General features: G+C 41.9%; 1 protein-coding gene across 9 annotated transcripts in view; it reads right to left on the bottom strand.

The window, feature by feature from the left end:
- The window catches only part of anks1aa (ankyrin repeat and sterile alpha motif domain containing 1Aa), a 48,784-nt gene that overhangs the window by 19,195 nt on the left and 11,323 nt on the right, over positions 1–18,266 (bottom strand). For 7 of the 9 annotated variants that reach the window (XM_078796420.1, XM_058050769.2, XM_058050767.2 and 4 more), the window contains exons 2-13: positions 11,782–11,862; positions 11,478–11,634; positions 10,835–10,897; positions 5,869–6,165; positions 4,459–4,534; positions 4,248–4,349; positions 4,100–4,180; positions 3,864–4,033; positions 2,936–2,998; positions 1,825–1,942; positions 1,622–1,665; positions 380–473 (exon numbers count right to left, since the gene is read on the bottom strand). In XM_078796420.1, coding sequence (XP_078652546.1) covers positions 380–473; positions 1,622–1,665; positions 1,825–1,942; positions 2,936–2,998; positions 3,864–4,033; positions 4,100–4,180; positions 4,248–4,349; positions 4,459–4,534; positions 5,869–6,165; positions 10,835–10,897; positions 11,478–11,634; positions 11,782–11,862 — 1,346 coding nt within the window. The remainder of the gene's footprint in view (positions 1–379; positions 474–1,621; positions 1,666–1,824; positions 1,943–2,935; positions 2,999–3,863; positions 4,034–4,099; positions 4,181–4,247; positions 4,350–4,458; positions 4,535–5,868; positions 6,166–10,834; positions 10,898–11,477; positions 11,635–11,781; positions 11,863–18,266) is intronic. The other 2 variants (XM_058050772.2, XM_078796422.1) reach the window with 1 other exon arrangement.

Raw genomic sequence — 18,266 nt, 5'->3', positions numbered from 1 at the left:
TACCTCACAGCTAGGAGGACCAGGGTTCGATTCCACCCTCAGCCATGTTCTCCCAGTGCATGCGTGGGTTTTCCTCCCACATTCACAAAAACATGCTAGGTTAATTGGCGACTCCAAATTGTCCATAGGTATGAATGTGAGTGTGAATGGTTGTTTGTCTATATGTGCCCTGTGATTGGCTGGCCACCAGTCCAGGGTGTACCCCGCCTCTCGTATGTATTTCTAATACATACACACCAAATTACCCAGACTCCTCTTAAAAAAAAGTAAGTTATTCCATAAACAAGAACACTCAAGGTGACAAAAGGTGTAAACAGCTAATTTGACGTTACAAAGCTTCCCTGGGGGAGGTAAATAAGACTCTGGCGTCCACACCTACCTCCCGATGCCCGCTGTCCCACCTGTCCGGAAGGGTGAAGTGTATCTTTTGCCAAGCTTGGTGGTCCGGAATCATTTAGGGTGTTGACTTGACGCTATGGTAGAAGAGAGGAAGGAGAAACGGTGAGGTAATTCTAGCCTGCCAATCAATTGATAGCACCCAAACACTCCCTGTGATGTGTAAATGCCCAGTTCAGACCCGGTTTTGTAGGACATCTGGCCAATATCACATGACACAATGTGGAAGTCATTGCATACATGCAAACAATGTACACAGTAATGCATATGTACACATACATATCGTACATATAAACACAGTGCTATCATCAGGCCTACAACTCCTTGGGACTATGTATGATATTAAAAATATGATACATATCCTGGCATACTAAATCCTGTACACACATGTACTAAGCTGGTGAGCCACAAACTATACATACTGTATGCAATGACAATTTGCAGAAGAAAGGATACCAGTTGAAAAATTGCATGAATTTATATTTTGCACAGTTTGTTCTTAAGGAGGTTCTAGGTGGAGCTTCAAAATGCAAAAACGAAGAAATAATGTATTGCAAACATTCCAGTGAAAAAGGCTGTTCAACTGATCACAAGTGTAAGACCATAAGACCCCCTATGATAGAAATAACACATTAAAAAAAGGGACACAGGAATTCTAGCTGATCATATGAAAAATTGGTTTGGGCACAGTCAGTGGCGGAGTCAGGAATTTTTGGGGTGGCCGAGGCACCGATCATCACATACGGGTGGCAATAAGTTGATACCTGCAATATTGAGATGGCCAGTGGGGTGGCCGGAGACTTGCCAGGGGTGGCCATTTTCCGGGCATTGTCAATTATAGCATTGCCCCGTTGGAAAAACAAGGCATTACCACAGAGACGAGGGCTTTCAGTCAACATCTGCGCATACCCATCTACCGTTTGACAACCCTGCACAACCTGAAGCTTCCATGTGTAAAACATCTCCTTGTCATGCATAATGTTGGAAACCATCAAGACTGTTAAAGTTCATTTTTTTTTCTCATCAGAGAATAAAACCTTCTCCCACCTTTTAATACCTCATGTTTATGCTTCATTTTAAAGCTTATTTGCAATCGATTGCTGTCTCATACCCATTTCATCTTTCTGCATTTTGAAACCCCAAATAGAACCACCTTATATTCCAACAATGCAAAATGTAAATTCTTGCAACAAAAGTGTATACATAAAACATATATAATAAATACCTGAGGTAGGACACTGTTGGAAGACTGGATACATGCACTTCCATCTAAGGAGTCAAAACATAAAACATGTAAGAATATACTGCAAATACCAGTCAGCATTACCTTTAAGAGATACTATGTCTTAATCTTATTCAAGCATTTTGTTTTGAGAAGCAAAACGCTTGGGCGTCTCTGTTCATATAGTATATTCCTTTTTCTGTTACCTTCTTGGCTTGGTGGTAGGACTTTGGTTTGAGCAGTCAGCAACAACTCATATGTGTGATCTTCCTCTTCCTCGGCAGGCTCTCCTCTCTCATCAACACTGCTATTGGTGAATAGAGCCTATGAGGAACATGACGAAGAAGGCGGAAGAGTTGAACAACAACAAAATGACAGGCAAAGAGTTTTTGTTGTATTCACTTTCCTCGTTCTGGTTTCAGTCCTGTGCGTCTCAATAAGAATTTAAAGAATAGACATAGACTTCCTTTATTGTCATTGCACAATAACACAGCAGTGAAATTGCCAACGAAATGTTGTTGCATGGCTCCTGTATAATAATAAATAATAATGTGGAAAATAAATAGATGACATCAAATATGAACAACAATGTACGGCGTAAACAGTAAATTGTACAAATAATTTAAATATTTAGAATAAATAATAATTTACAGTTTTGGTTGTGCGTGTGGGCAGGTAGAGGGGCTTATTTGGCTAAAATATTGAATTTATTATTTTATTATTGTATTATTTTATTCATTTTCTACCGCTTTTTCCTCATGAGGGTCGTGGGGGTGCTAGAGCCTATCCCAGGTGTCTTTGGGCGAGCGGCGGGGTACACCCTGGACTGGTGGCCAGCCAATCACAGGGCACATATAGACAAACTATTTTATTATTTATTATTATTATTGATTTTATTCATTCATTCATTTTCTACCGCTTTTTCCTCACAAGGGTCGTGGGGGTGCTGGAGCCTATCCCAGCTGTCTTCGGGCGAGAGGCGGGGTACACCCTGGACTGGTGGCCAGCCAATCACAGGGCACATATAGACAAACTATTTTATTATTTATTATTATGATTTATGTTATTTGAATTATATTTAATTTTATTGAATTTGGATAAAAGAACACTCAAGGCGTTGGCTCATTGTACAGAGAATGTTACACCAAATCAACACATAAATGGTTATTACAAAATAATGAAGGGGTAAAGAATGATACGTTGGCTGTATTGTGTTGCAATAATTTGTGGTGCTTTGAAGAAAACTGATTGGTAGAAAAATTAGACTGAGTATCTATGTGGAACAAATGCAACAAAATCCATTTGAAATGGCCTTACCTCTGAGCTCACCTCTTCTTCGAGACCAGGAGCGGCATGTGATGAGTGTACAAGACGATCTTTCTACAAGATACACATACAGTCCATGGTGCCAAAGTTGAGCAAGATTGCTACCATGTAGACAGATTAGCTCCACTGTCTCCCTCTAGTGGGAGTATGGGATTATCACACTTAACATCCAGCATCACCTATATCAGAGGTAGGGAACCTATGGCTCGGGAGCCAGGTAGGGCTCTTTTGATGACTGTATCTGGCTCTCAAGCATTTCTTACTACAATAAAAATTTATTTTTGCTAACATTTTAAAGTAAACATCACAGAAATGACTTAAAATAATATTCAAAATCAACAACTTTTTTATGCATTTTAATTCATCCATCTATTTTCTACTGCAATACGGCCAACCATATCCATCTTTCCTGATATTTTCCAGGTCAAACACCAAAACTCGATTATTACTGGGTAATGCGGTAGTCTACCTCGGTCATTGGGATGTCAACATGTAAATATAAACTTTCCTCCTTTAGTCAAATAGTCACCTAGATAAAGCTGCAGAACCAAGCCTTCTGACGAAGATGGCCAAAAGAATGAAATACGTCTACGGAGTACGGTGCAAAACTATGCAGCAGCAGAAGTTGTATTAATGGAAACAAGTATTTGATTTATTATTAGACACTGCGCTGCTCACGAAAGTGTGCTGGCCACACCCCATTGGCGTGCGGTAGTGTGCCTGGTCTACATAATTAGAGCCCATTATCTAAAACCGTTGGTCTTACATAAAAATGCACACATTTTATTGCATTCAGTGTTTAAAAAAATGTATATGGCTCTCACAGATACACATTTTAAAATATCTGGCCTTCATGGCTTTTTTAGCCAAAAAGGTTCCCAACCCCTGACCTATATGGTGGGAAACAACAACAACTGACCTTCCCCGCTTCGCTGTCTGGTCGTCCGGAGTCCCTATCTGAGGATTTACCACTAGTCAGGCTGTCAAATGAATGGCAAGAGGTAGCTTCAAACAGAGCTTCATAGGGACTCTCCTCCTCAGGCTCCGGGGCGAGTCCGGAGATCAGCTGGCTGATTTTCTCCAGATCACCTATAAAAACAGCTGATCATGTAGTGTACTGTTCAAATTAAAGAATGAGCTGCTGGCTAATCTTACCCTTTTTCCGCAGAGTCGGACTCTCCAGAGGTGGAGGGATTGGTGGAGGGGGTAGGTCCATGTCAGGTGGTTTTCCGAGACCTGCATCAGGCAAAGATGTAGTCACGGCGACTTAAATCAAACATTTGCAAGTATGCAACGCTTATACCTTGGATGAGCGCCGCTATGTCCCTGCTCTTCTGAGAGGGCATGTCTTTGACGGTATCCAGCGCTGTCAGGCCCTTCTGATCCAACATGTTCACATCGATACCTGAGAGCCAGCAAAGAGACGGGGGGTTGTGCTCTAATTTTTTTTTTTTTTTTTTTCCAGAATTAATTCATTTTCGGAGCAATCTGAAGCAGTGATTCTGACATCTGACCTGCGCTGAGAAGCTTCTGCACGACGTCCATCTTCCCAAACAGGGCTGCTTCGTGGAGTGCGCTGCCTTTCTCGGTCTAAAAAAAACACAATTGAATTGATGAGAGGAATAGAGACACAGATTGCTAATGTCTATAACTACAGCCGACAATGTTATTCAGAAAGCTTTAGTCAAATATTATATTAATGAATGTTTTACTAAAAATTTGGCTGTTGTCATGACCTTCCTTTTGTATGCCATTATGTACATTCCAATACTTTATCTCAACCAATCTGTACATTTTAATGAACATCTTACTACTATCTTATGGTTGTATTCAGTTGAGCATCTAGTAAACAGCTCATGTAGTTTCGGAGTACAAGCAGCTCATTTTTCAGCTCACAGGACCATGCTAATTGCACCCAGCATGTTTGCACGGCCTGAAGTCACTAGACAAGCCTTGGTTTTGATGAGAAGTTGTGCAGAAGGAAAGAAAATCCATCTCCAGACAGGTGGATGGCACCGTTTTGGTAGCGGCCGAGCCCCGGGGCGCCTCTTTCCACATCTGGGGGTGCATGACTGAGCTGTATTTTTGGAATTTACAGTGCTTGTGAACGTGAAATTGTAGAGCTTGAATGGGAAGTCGCATTAGCCACAGGAAATGCTGCAATATCAGCATGTTTGTCATCGTTTGTTCAATGGAAAGGGAACTGTTATGCTCATTGGTTCTTTGTATTGAGTTGTGGACTCCTATAAAGCAGCTACAGATAACTTTCTGCATCTTCCAGAATTTGCACCTATTCCAGCTCTGTTTTCATTTATTCGACCAATGACCTCTCGGCAGGCCCACAGTGCTTATGCTCATTGGTCCTTTGTATTGAGTTGTGGACTCCTATAAAGCAGCTACAGACAATAACTTTCTACATCTTCCAGAATCTGCACCTATTCCAGCTCTGTTTTCATTTATTCGACCAATGACCTCTGGGCAGGCCCACTGTGCTTATGCTCATTGGTCCTTGGTATTGAGTTGTGGACTCCTATAAAGCAGCTACAGACAATAACTTTCTGCATCTTCCAGAATCTGCACCTATTCCAGCTCTGTCTACATTTATTCGACCAATGACCTCTGGGCAGGCCCACTCTGCTGTGATTGGTCACACTCCCAAGTGCTTCGGACTACTGCCGAACCTTACTTTCTAATTTTGTCATTATATGAGTTGATAATAAATGAATGAATCCTTTGGAGAACTACTAAAAGTGGTTAGGAGCTACTGTTAACCCCCCTGACTTACTTTAGCATTGTTTAACATGAGAATACAAGGGTAACAAAAGGGTAGTAAAAAGTGGAAAAATGCATACACAGCATTTATGTGCCTTGCTTCGACCACTGTGGTAAAAACACAAATACGTAAATAAAAACAAAACACACACCTCGTAGTTAATGTCCATGCCAGCATCTAGCAGCACCTCCACGACAGACAGATGTCCATTCCGGGAGGCCAGATGCAGCGGTGTGTGCTTTTTGGTGTTGCAGCTGAGCAGATTGGGGTGGGCACTGAGAAGCAACTTGACCACCTCTAGGCGGCCATACAGTGCAGCGAGATCCAGGGGCGTCTCAAATTTGTTATTTCTCATGGTTGGGTCCGTCAGCTCCTCCAGCAGTAGTCGCACCACTTGCGAATGCCCATACTGAGCGGCGCAGTGCAGTGGCGTCTCATTGTCATTGTTCTGTTGGGGTATACACATGCAGGTTTAGAAGCCAAAACACAGATGCACATTAAGCTAGTTTAGCTTGACAGAAGTACAGCTTCTTACTAGCATGAGTTGCTATTAGGTTAGACTAATAGACAAACAAAAAAAAAGCTATAAAGAGCACCGACCACCATTAAAACACAAAGTACAAAGCGTGAGAAAGGAGGATGACGGCGTGGGGGCAGACATGGTGATGACAAGACGGACAGAAGCACCCGGGCGGGCCTGGAATTACAAGACACATGAACCGCTTGGACATAAATTCAATTTGTGTACAGCATTTCATCCTTATTAACTCCATAATATGTAAAAAAAAAAAAAAAAAAAAGTATTGCAACAATGGCGATAAGTATGAAATAATTATTGTTGACCTCCATGTAACTGGAATTGTGTGAACATAGTCCAGAACATTACAACAGAAAACTCCATCATCTAGTAACCAATAACAGACAATACCCACATTATATTAACGTTTAATCTCATGCTACAGTAATTAATCCTCATACAGATATGACCTCAAGTATGCATCTTTTCATTAATCTGCAGTGCATTTATGGCTAAAAGGGAGGCAAGCAATTAAAATCACTCAATTACAATATGAACTCACGACTTGTCGCTTATTGGATTGAATGACTGCATGCATTGACAAAATCAATAGTAATCAAGGTGAAAAGCTGTAGCTGTGCTGAGGACTGCAGGACCAGCAGGTGGCAGACTTTGCAGAGCCGCTGAGGACGGCAAGGGAAATGTCATGACACTGTGCTGCATTCAGGTACAGCACTCTTAATGATAACTATAAAAAGCCCACACTTCATATGTTGTCCACCACTATAAAGTCAATTCAAGGATTTTGGCTGCAGTCACAATCTCAGATAAGGCCACAAATTGTGGTGGAAAGCCAGTTTAGTTATTCCACAGAGGAGCCTCTCTCCTCTTGCCTTCTTGTGACAACACTCGAACACATGCAGAATAAAAGGGCTGAACCTCGCATAAGAGGATCTTGCCAACTTTCATCTGTGCCGCACTGTCAAGCATTTGCTTATTAGAGAGATAAACTCTGCAGATGTAGATGACTTCAGCATGCAAACACACACACACACACACATGAAGATTACATCAGCATGATTCACTTGTAGCCTCAGTGGTCATAACGGTTATTCTTGCACATATTTGCATCAAAAAAACCAAACCATTCATGATGATGTAAATGTGTGCATCAATTATATTTACAGGAAACCCAACAGAGGTAAAACAAAGACACCTGATGAGTTGATACTGTGACCTCTGTGCGCCTTTTGTTAATAATTCCACACCAAATCCATGAAATCAGGCTTATTATATTTGTATTTTTGGCAAAACAAGATATTCACATACAAAAACAGCTTTGCGCTTTTATGATATGTTGCGTACCACTAAAGTTTCTATTGCAATTGTCTCGAGCAATCTTCCCAACAGGGACTTCGCAACAAGCAAGATGGAGCATCTTCAAGGTTATTATGCAAATGATACAAATGCCTCAAAGCCTCACTGAGAAATAGATTTAAATTCATTTGGCATCAGCCTACTTCCTGGACAGAGCATGTTGTTTACATGAAACCCTTTTTTTTTTTTTTGCTGTGAACAACCACAGCCTAAAAGCTCATCCTGATTTAGACGTCAGTGCATGTCAAACAAGATGAGATTAAGATCTGTGCTGCTTATTGATCAACGCCGTCAAGGAACATCTGGTCATTATGTTTTTTTTTTTTTTAAATTCTATTCCAGATTCTGCAAGGAAAAGAGATTGAGGATGCTGTGCGGTTCTCACAACCTGCAGCCCCGGTGACGGTAACGTGGTCTGATGAGTGACCTCTGTCACGTGAGGAGCTGGCTGGCGGCATAACTAGGTTACATCACCCTGGTCCCCCCCGCGGCAGTAGTAGTGGAGGCGGGTGGCGAGGAGGAGGGACGAGCAAGAGCAGCTGTTCCTGTTTGTGGACCAAAGGGGGCTGTGTGTGCACGACTGATGCCGGCATATAATCTGTCGGTAGTCGCAATCAATGCTCTTCTCTGTAAGAATAGGAGATTAACGTATGACAGGTTTCAGTTTGGGTTGACCAATCAGACAAAAGCTAGGCTCTAAGAGACGAGGTTTTAAGAGTTCCGAGAATGTTTATTTTGTGAGCAGGCTGCAATGATCGTTTATTTTTATTTGGACGCCGTCGTGAATTCCTGAGTAAACAAGCCTTGCGGCGGTGCGACAAGATGAGTGTCTCGCAAACTTCCTGCCACAAACTCTGATTCTTTTTTCACTGGACACTGTGTCCATTTTAAAAGGGAAGATTAGTTTTAAAAATGGAACATGTCCTGTAAATACCACTGACATAGAAGATAACTCTTCAAATTGCAGATGGAAGGTAAGCCCCCGGTATAATTGCAGAAATTCTATGAGGGTTATTCACTTGGCACGGGGAATGGGTACCACAGTAACCTCTGATAGAGTCCGTGCTTTAGTTTTACATTCTAATCTTCAGATACGCGAGGCAGGGTCACAGGAATTCATCTAAACATATATTGTATTAGACAAGTGACCTATATAGAGACACAAAGCTGGCATGAGACCCAGCAGACCAGGACTATACTGTAAACTGTAGTCCACTAAAGAATAACAGCCATAATTAAAACTATCTCAAAAGATAAAAACTGATATTGCTTGCAGCTACAATCCCCAATATGCAGTAGTTGATAATTTTTTTTTTTTATGAAAAAATGCATGTCGGCCTGTCATGATGATACATTTGATTTATTTGGATGGTTGTGTCTCGGGTGTATGAGTGTGATAATATTTCCATATGGCGATATAAAACAATATTTAATCTCTCGATCGATTATTGATATCAATACCCTTGATTTAAATTCGAGACAAAGAAGACACACAACATGGCGGACACAAGCGAAAAACAGAAGCCTACAAGTCAAAAGTAGGGGTACTCCGATCCATCGGTCACAGATCGGTATCGGCAGATATCAGTGAAAAGGGGCGGTATCGACATTGACAAAAACGTTGATCCCCTCCACCGATCAACTCCGCCCACGCTGCAGCATTCAGAACAAGCATGTGTGCTGTGTGTGGGACTTCCTGTCTTTAAACGGAAGAAGATGGACTATGACAAGATGCAAGCTTGTCGCTCGTACGTGTAAATAATATAACGTACAGACCCGATCCGACTACTATTCACTGGACCACTGCACCGAGTCTACAAAAAGCATGTGCACAAAGGTGACAGGAAATAGATGACAGGCAACTGGATCCAGTCCGGATGTTGTTTTGAAGACTACTGAAGAATCCCGGACTCCTCTTAAAGCTCCGTCCCACACCTGACTCTGTCTCCACTTGGTCATTCCAATAAAAACCGTGACCGTGTTACCATGACAACTCATGAGCGCCAAAGTAAGAGGTGGGGCCGAACCGCCCATTCCCCCGCTAAAACAGAGACGAGCATTGGCATGAAAATCTCTGTTTGATGTTGATGCGAAGAGACGGCTACACTGAAAACTACCCATCCTCCTCCTCATCATGTAATGGCTCTCCACCCCTGCCCACTGGATCACATGATGGCATCGACCGCAGCCAGAGCTGGAGCATCTTCCTTTTTGATTTATTCATAACAATCCATCAATTATTCAGCCATATAAGCAGTGGTGCCCCCCCTTTTCAAACTATATGTTACGACATCATTCATAATGTCAACACATCCCAAAAGAAACACTAACTGAATAGAAAAAATGAATGAGGTAAAATTCCAATATACTGCAACGTGGTGCTATAGAGGAAGTCATCTTTCACTTCCAAACACTAAGAGGATTAGTTGACCATGTTCAAAAATAGTGTGCGGCTTTATCTACAGGGCCTTGGTGGGCTTCCAGCTACGCTTGCTCAAAACGCAATTATGGGGTGGATGACATGTTTGCGGCGCTCGAACAGGGATGGGGGAGGTGTTGTCAGAGTCAGCAGATGAACTCAAATATGGGGGCCGGTTGTAGGGCATCCCTTGTTTGATGATGATGATGATGATGATGATGAAACTAACAAGATTAAGAGAAATGATGATGGCTCTGCACTTTGTCACAATGGCACAAAACATCAACAGAATCACGTTTATCCTCACGAGGGTCGCGGGGGGTGCTGGAGCCTATCCCAGCTGTCCTTGGGCGAGAGGCGGGGTACACCCTGGACTGGTCGCCAGCCAATCACAGGGCACATATAGACAAACAACCATTCAAATACAGAGATAATACAGTATATTTATATTATATACAGTATCTTAGTACATGAGCGAGCCCCAATGTCATAAAATGTCATTCTTTATCTGTAAGACATGATTGGCCATCCTTTGCTGCCTAATTGGACCAAAGTAACAGCTATAATATCTTGACATATGGCCATTATTGTAGCAAGTACTTTTACTTTCATAGTAGTTAACAACATTGATGGAACTCTCCATATAACTCTCCATATAACTCTCCATTATAACTAGTTAGTAGTGCACATCAATGCAGACAACATTTGGTATTGTTAGAAAAAAAACACACACAGCAAGCCGACACAGCAGCAAAGCAAAGAAGCACCAAAAAAGGAAAGATTGTGGCAGCGTGGTGTACACACCTTGGCATTAATATAGGGGTCAAAGGGCCCACAGCGTTTGAACTCTTTATGGTCTACAGAGCTCTGGGAGGGAGGAAAAGAAGATAAGCTGATGGTTTTGTTTGAGACAAGCAATGAATACATGAATGATCATAAATATGACAACACAATAAGTGAGTTAAGGACCAATCAGATGTCATGGTTAGGTTGGGAGAAATGACCCAGAAAGAGATTTAACTTATGATCAGTTTTTTTTTGTTAGAATGTTACTCAAAATATAAAAGCTCAGAGTGGGTCATTTCTGCAGAACCAAAAAAAAAAAGGTTTGTCTGTGGCGCATGGCTTAATAAATATTGTTAAAAAGGTTAGAGCAAACAAGCGCTTCTCACGCAAACAGGGCGTCAAAGCACATCCAAGTAGCACAGTATCAGGAACATTGTCAAAGAGTGAGTCATGATGCTGGGAGCTAAATGCAAACAAAAGTCACATTCTTATGGACATTCATTGCGTGCATCACCATGCAATGCTGAGGTAATATTTGACCGTTTGATCGCCGGCGTGACTTGCAGAAGAGCAATGTTTATAACTTAAAAAAGGTGTAGCTCCCAAACCTCTTTCAATCACAAGACCAAACGTACTCAACAATGTAAATGCAAGGCCCCACCTGTTCGTTGAGTCTGGGGTGCGAAGATCCTTGATGGATGAGCAACCTAACAATGTGCTCGTCTCCTTTCCACGCTGCAAGGTGCAGAGGGTAGCAGCCTTTGTTGTCGGCTATGTTGGTCAAGGCCTCGTTTCGGAGTAGCAATTCCACCACCTCACTGCCGGTTCAAGAAAGAAGCATACGTATAAAGCACACTAATAAATACACACAGCCTTTGCAAACTGTTAATCAATAGCATTATAGATTCTCATGGGGACATTTTGCGGTAATGTGGAGGGTAAATAGACATGGCATTGACTATTACCTGTGTCCATTTAAGGCAGCATGGTGTAGGGGAGTGTATCCGGTGCTGTCCACACAATTCACATTGGGACCCCTCCAGATACTGGTCAAAACAGACATTATTATTAGTAATATACAACAAAAACACAGCAAACAATTCATCATTTTGTGATGATATAAAGGTTCTCTCTTTTAACATATTACCATATATGTATTGTATGTGAAAAAAAGAACCCCATTGATAATAGCATAGCATAGCGATTTTGAAAAAGGTAACATGTGGAATAGGACTACAACCACGGGTGTACCAGTCCTATATTGAAATTGGATATTGGTCAATTCATTCATTCATTCATTCATTCATTTTCTACCGCTTTTTCCTCACGAGGGTCGCGGGGGTGCTGGAGCCTATCCCAGCTGTCTTTGGGCGAGAGGCGGGGTACACCCTGGACTGGTCGCCAGCCAATCACAGGGCAGATATTGGTCCTATATCGGAAAAAATATTATATAATACAACGTACCCGGTCATTAGCATATTTATTTATTTAACAACTGTCAGGTTTAAAACCCCCGACGCTTGTAAAACACTGCCTGTACAAAGGAAGACACAGAGAGTTGAGTTTCTTTTTACTTGCAAGGAGAGTGATAGAGACTGCATAGTTACAATCCTCCTACCAACTATGAAACAGTCTCCATTGTCCTGCCTTTTATTCAGTTAGGAACGCCCTAGTTACATGAGGTTTCAACTGCTAAGGGGAAGGGGGGTTTAACTATTCCAGTTGAAACCGGTTCTTTCGTACAACATGTTATCCATAGTGTGTGGGTATCTCCTGCTTGGCATGTGATCTTCTGGAGACACTCTCTCACACACACACACACACAGTAAGGTCACATCTACTTCTGACCCGTGCAGCTATGTCCTCTCGAGGGTATGATAACACTATCTGCTGAGAGAATGTTCTGTCACGTTCTGTTTTCTCTAATCATGATATACACCAAATGTGCAAGCGACACAACATTAATCTTACTTTTGTCACGTGAGTGATATGAAATGCTTGTAGGTCATAAGAAAATAGGTCATAAGAATATAGTAAAAATAGGTCATAAGAATATAGTAAAAATAGAATAACTTTATGTACAGTTCTTCCAACAACAACCCAATACAATACACTCATATGTGACTTTACTCATCTGTATACACCAGTCATTATTTGCACTATGACCCATTTACCATTGCACTAAAATTAATATATCTGCAATATGTCTGCTCCTGCATATGCTCCTGTGCAATACTATGTGTATATTTTGGATATCTTGTTAAATTGTCTTTTTTACTCTACTTTTATATGCTTTTTTTTTTTTTACTTGACTACTGCACTGAAAGGAGAAGCTCTCCAATCTCGTTGTAAATCTTGTATAATGACAAAAAAGGCCATTCCATTCCAATGTTGGTCTGCATCTAAGATCACTGATGCTGATGCATGTCCAAATAATCACAGCAAAGCGTTGCTAGCGTGTTTAGAAAAAAGTAGGCGCTATGTCAGCCGTATGGCTTTGTTCCGAAGAAGATGCTGAAAGCTGAGTGCAAGACTTGTCAGGCACAGGTCTGATTTACTAGCTTCATTGTGTGTCGAGCCTTGCTACATTATACCTATTGACGATAAAACTATACACCATGGGTCAGTTTTTCTCGATATTTGATCGAAAACGATATGGCACGGTATGCGAGGCTGCGATATTGGAAGTGGATCAAAAGTGGAAAAAATTATATCGGGACACCCTTGGCTGAAACTAATAAATTTTTTCCTAGTTGATTAATCTGTAGTAGTTTTTAATAGTCGATTAATCTGTTAAACGGACCAAATCAAAATTAACCAAGCACAGGCAGTTTGTGGTTTGTTCTGCAATACATCAGAAAACCTGAGCAGTTGCTATCCCGACACAAACCTACTGATATTAATCAATCCGTGGTGGACTCCGCTTTATACAAGCTTGTTGTCTAGCACGATTTGTCAAAGTTAAATATCGCATATTAATGGACTCCACAGGCTGTCAAGACACTCATGTGGGGAGGAGAGAATTGCATCCATAAGCATCACCACGTTGCTGTGGCTAAAAATAACTGATCAAATCTAGTTTACAGTAATTTTGTTATTTCCAGCTATCTTTCAAGCACAGAAGGCCTTTGTTCTGCAGCGTGAGTACCCACAGACAAGGCAATGAGCGATAAAACCACCAAAGGGGTAAAAGTGAGGCCAACGCAAATGCGACTCTCTTCCACTTCAGAATCTCCACCGCGGCTGGCAACTAACGGCGGTTGGGCTCTTTTAATTTGTAAAGAGCTCTGCTCACTTTACAAGAGGGAGATGATGGACAAGCGGGAAGAGAAACTGTGTGAGGGGTTTAAGAAGCCAAGGATGTTGGCCGTGGCGTAAGTGTACGCGCAGGGATGCAGAGCACTCTGAAAGACCTTAACAAAGTTAAATAAATCATATGACTAGGAAATCCCAGCACAAGTGAACCAAATATAACACCCGTCCTTTAAAACAGAGAAAAAATATATATAGCACACCATAAGAATCACAACAAAAATCAATATAAAAAAAGTACATACATAAGACAACAACGAGAATGTTGATTTAACACAAACATTCACAATTAAAATGGCATTTGTACTGTATGTGCATAACTTTGCTGAAAACATATTCACCTACTTTTCTGTTAAATAGCGCCGTTAAGCTCCCCAACCCTAAATACATTCCCTCATAATACTTCCGAGCACCCAATTAGACAGTCAGACGTTATTAAATAAGACTCAAGTGCCTCTGTGGCCTGAAGAACAATGAGCTTGGGCCCACGCAGATACAGTGTTTTTATTTCCTGCAGCATGCCTTCTGTGTCTCGTTTACAGCGTGACACAGCCATGAGGACGCACACATTAACAAGCAGAGTGTGCAAAGAGGAAGTATTTAAGTGTGAGGAAAAGCTGGCGATTGATAAGTGTCTGTTTGCAAAGAGAAGATATGATAATGCCGCTGCACTTTTCTGGGTAGTTTTTCCCCCATCATTCACAATCCTTAAGTCAAACATGAACACCCTTTTCTGTGCATTCTAGCGTGAGAAAGAGAGTTAATATAAGCCAGCTAACAACGGATACCTTCATTCATTCATTCATTCATTTTGTACTGCTTTTTCCTCGCGAGGGTCGTGGGGGGTGCTGGAGTCTATCCCAGCTGTCTATGGGCGAGAGGCGGGGTACACCCTGGACTGGTCGCCAGCCAATCACAGGGCACATATAGACAAACAACCATTCACACTCACATTCGTACCTATGGACAATTTGAAGTCACCAATTAACCTAGCATGTTTTTGGAATGTGGGAGGAAACCGGAGTACCCGGAGAAAACCCACGCATGCACGGGAAAAACATGCAAACTCCACACAGAGATGGCCAAGGGTGGAATTGAACCCTGGTCTGCTAGCCTGTGAGGTCTGCGCGCTAACCACTAGTCCACCGTGCCACCACAACGGATACCTATTTTGACTATTTTCACAAAAGCCCTTATAAAAAAACTTTAAAAAACAGTGTTTCATGAACATATCTGACTTGCATATTAACAAAGCCACAAAAATATTGTTATTGTAGCAGCTAACATGAAAAACGATAATTACCTCGCTAACCGCTCGTGTCAGCGTTATTCACAGATGGAAGAGTGGATACCTAGCTCTCAATTTCGCTATAAAGACTAAAAAAACATTTTCCGTTTGCCGTCTGAATGTTTTTACCTGAGGACTGGAGCACACGTCTTGTGCTGGAACACAATAAATCATCAAAATACAGCAAGATACTACAGCTATTATTAATTATTAGTGTACATGTTGCATGTATATCAAACGATGCAACGTTGTTAGAGTTGTTTAATGTTTTTTTTTCATAGTCTAACAGGTGTGTCCCAATGACGTGCATTGTTAGCTTGCTGATTTTAACTAATTTTCTCGTGTTCTAATGCACAGAAAAGGGAAAGAAATTGTGAATGAAAAAAAAAACATGGTTCCCCTTTAAGACAACATGCTTCTTCTCATTCCTCTAAGAACGAGGGATGACATTTTCAATTGCAGACATGCCTAACGCCACGTTTGTTTGGCCACTGAACACACATCATAAGCCCAAGTGGAGACAGAAACCGACTTTTGGTTTCCGTCCTAGATAAAAGACTTATGTAACAGCTTAGAGTAGGAAAAAAAGCCCATAAACAAATTAAACATGAAGAGAGCAGCAACTAGGACATGAGAAGTTAACAAAATCAGGCAGAGGGGAGAAAAGCGGTGCAGGGCGGCCTGCCTTGGCACGAGGAGCATAATTAGCACCGTTTTGACTTTATTGCGCTGATTATCGTACTAGTGAGCACTGCTAGTTTCTTTCCAGACACTGTAGTGTCATGCTGGTATTAAAAAGATGATATAGAAATTATATTACAAATGCTGCAGTACAGTATTTTGTGAACTAATAATAATAACAAAATAATTCAGAAGCTCATAAGCAGGGTTTTCACAATCATTTTCAGTTCAAGGCCGAATCCTAAATTGGGACCAGCGTTTAGGAAATACCGTATAGATCCCCAAAATACTGTGATATACTGTATGCTACGGTCCATATTGCCCAACCCTAGTATGCATTTACAGACGATGCAGACTTGAACATTCATTGACACTCCATCCTCTCAGCATTTTTGGCAGTGTGGCACGTGAGGCCAGGAACCAGCGTGGTGCTAGACAATCCACTCTCATCCTCTTACTACGGCTCACAACCAACCCAGCTGAGGGACGGGGCTTAAAGGGGAATTGCACTTTTTGGGGAATTTTTCCCATCATCCTTATGTGAAATTCATTCATTCATTCATTCATTCATTTTCTACCGCTTTTACCTCACAAGGGTCCCGGGGGTGCTGGAGCCTATCCCAGCTGTCTTTGGGCGAGAGGCAGGGTACACCCTGGACTGGTCGCCAGCCAATCACAGGGCACATATAGACAAACAACCATTCACACTCACATTCATACCTATGGACAATTTGGAGTCGATAATTAACCTAGCATGTTTTTGGAATGCGGGAGGAAACCAGAGTACCCGGAGAAAACCCACGCATGCACGGGGAGAACATGCAAACGAGGGTGGACTCGAACCCTGGTTTCCTAGCTGTGAGGTCTGCACGCTAACCACTCGACCGCCGTGCCGCCCCCTTATGTGAAATATGAACACATATTCCCTTCCCTTTTCTGGGCATTATAACACGAGAAAATGAGTTAATATGAGCCAGCTAACAACACACGTCATAAGAAATACCTATTTTTATGTTGTCACTGGGACGAGTGGTTAGCGTGCAGGCCACACAACTAGGAGACCGGAGTTCAATTCCACTTTCGGGCATCTCTGTGTGGAGTTTGCATGTTCTCCTTGTGCATGCATGGCGGGTTAGTGGTTAGTGCACAGGCCTCACAGCTAGGAGACCCGAGTTCAATTCCATCTCTGTGTGGAGTTTGCATGTTCTCCTTGTGCATGCGTGGGTTTTCAACTGGTACTCCGGTTTCCTCCCATATTCCAAATACATGCTAGGTTAATTAGCGACTCCAAATTGTCCATAGGTATGAATTTGAGTGTGAATGGTTGTTTGTCTATATGTGCGCTGTGATTGGCTGGCGACCGGTCCAGGGTGTACCCCATGTATTTCGCCCGAGGACAGCTGGGATAGGCTCCAGCACACCCGAAACCATTGTGAGGTTAAGCGGTAGAAAATGAATGAATGAATGTTGTTGCTGTATCTGCATTGTTAGCTAGCTCATAATAACTTGTTTTCTGGAGGTATAATGCACAGAAAAGTGAAATAATGTGTGTTCATGTTTCACATAAGGACTGTAAACGATGAGCAAAATTCCAGAAAATCCCCTTTAAGCCCATGGCTGGGTGGTGGGCAGAATAATTTGAATTGGGAGGGGGCACATTCATGGAGACTGACTAAAGAATTCCTGTTTGAAAGGGCTGTGCTAATCCTTAATTTCCCTGAGGGAATATCAGCAGGATAAAGTGGGAGTTTGAAAGAGAGGCTGTAATTTTGTAGTGTACAAATCTTGGTCTTTACAACAGCGCACCATTTTTCCTCATGTCTTTACTATTAATCTCCTAATAATTTTCTTGTAGAGTTGCTAGGTGACACAAGATCTTGTGATTAAAAGGTGACAAGATTTCTGGAGGTTTTGAGGTTGTGTAACTCTGGCTCATGTGAGTAAATGTCTTAGTGAGCAGAAGGAACGTTGGTATGGGGGAGTATTTCTCGACGGATGGCTCAATCGTGACGGATACAAACATGAAACAGTCCCCTTCCACCTAAACAAGCGTGAATTGAAGCTAGCGGGTTTTAGGTTAATTTAGTAGGCTAGTGCGGTTGCTCGATGAGCGATCACGTAATCTTGAGACGCCCCTAGTCGAAATATATTCAAATACAAGTGATATGT

The sequence above is a fragment of the Doryrhamphus excisus genome, linkage group LG15 (genome assembly GCF_037039965.1).
Source record: "Doryrhamphus excisus strain RoL-2023G ecotype Guam linkage group LG15, RoL_Dexc_Guam_v1.1, whole genome shotgun sequence".
Lineage (NCBI taxonomy): Eukaryota > Metazoa > Chordata > Actinopteri > Syngnathiformes > Syngnathidae > Doryrhamphus > Doryrhamphus excisus.
This window is presented reverse-complemented; position numbering and strand designations above follow the sequence as displayed.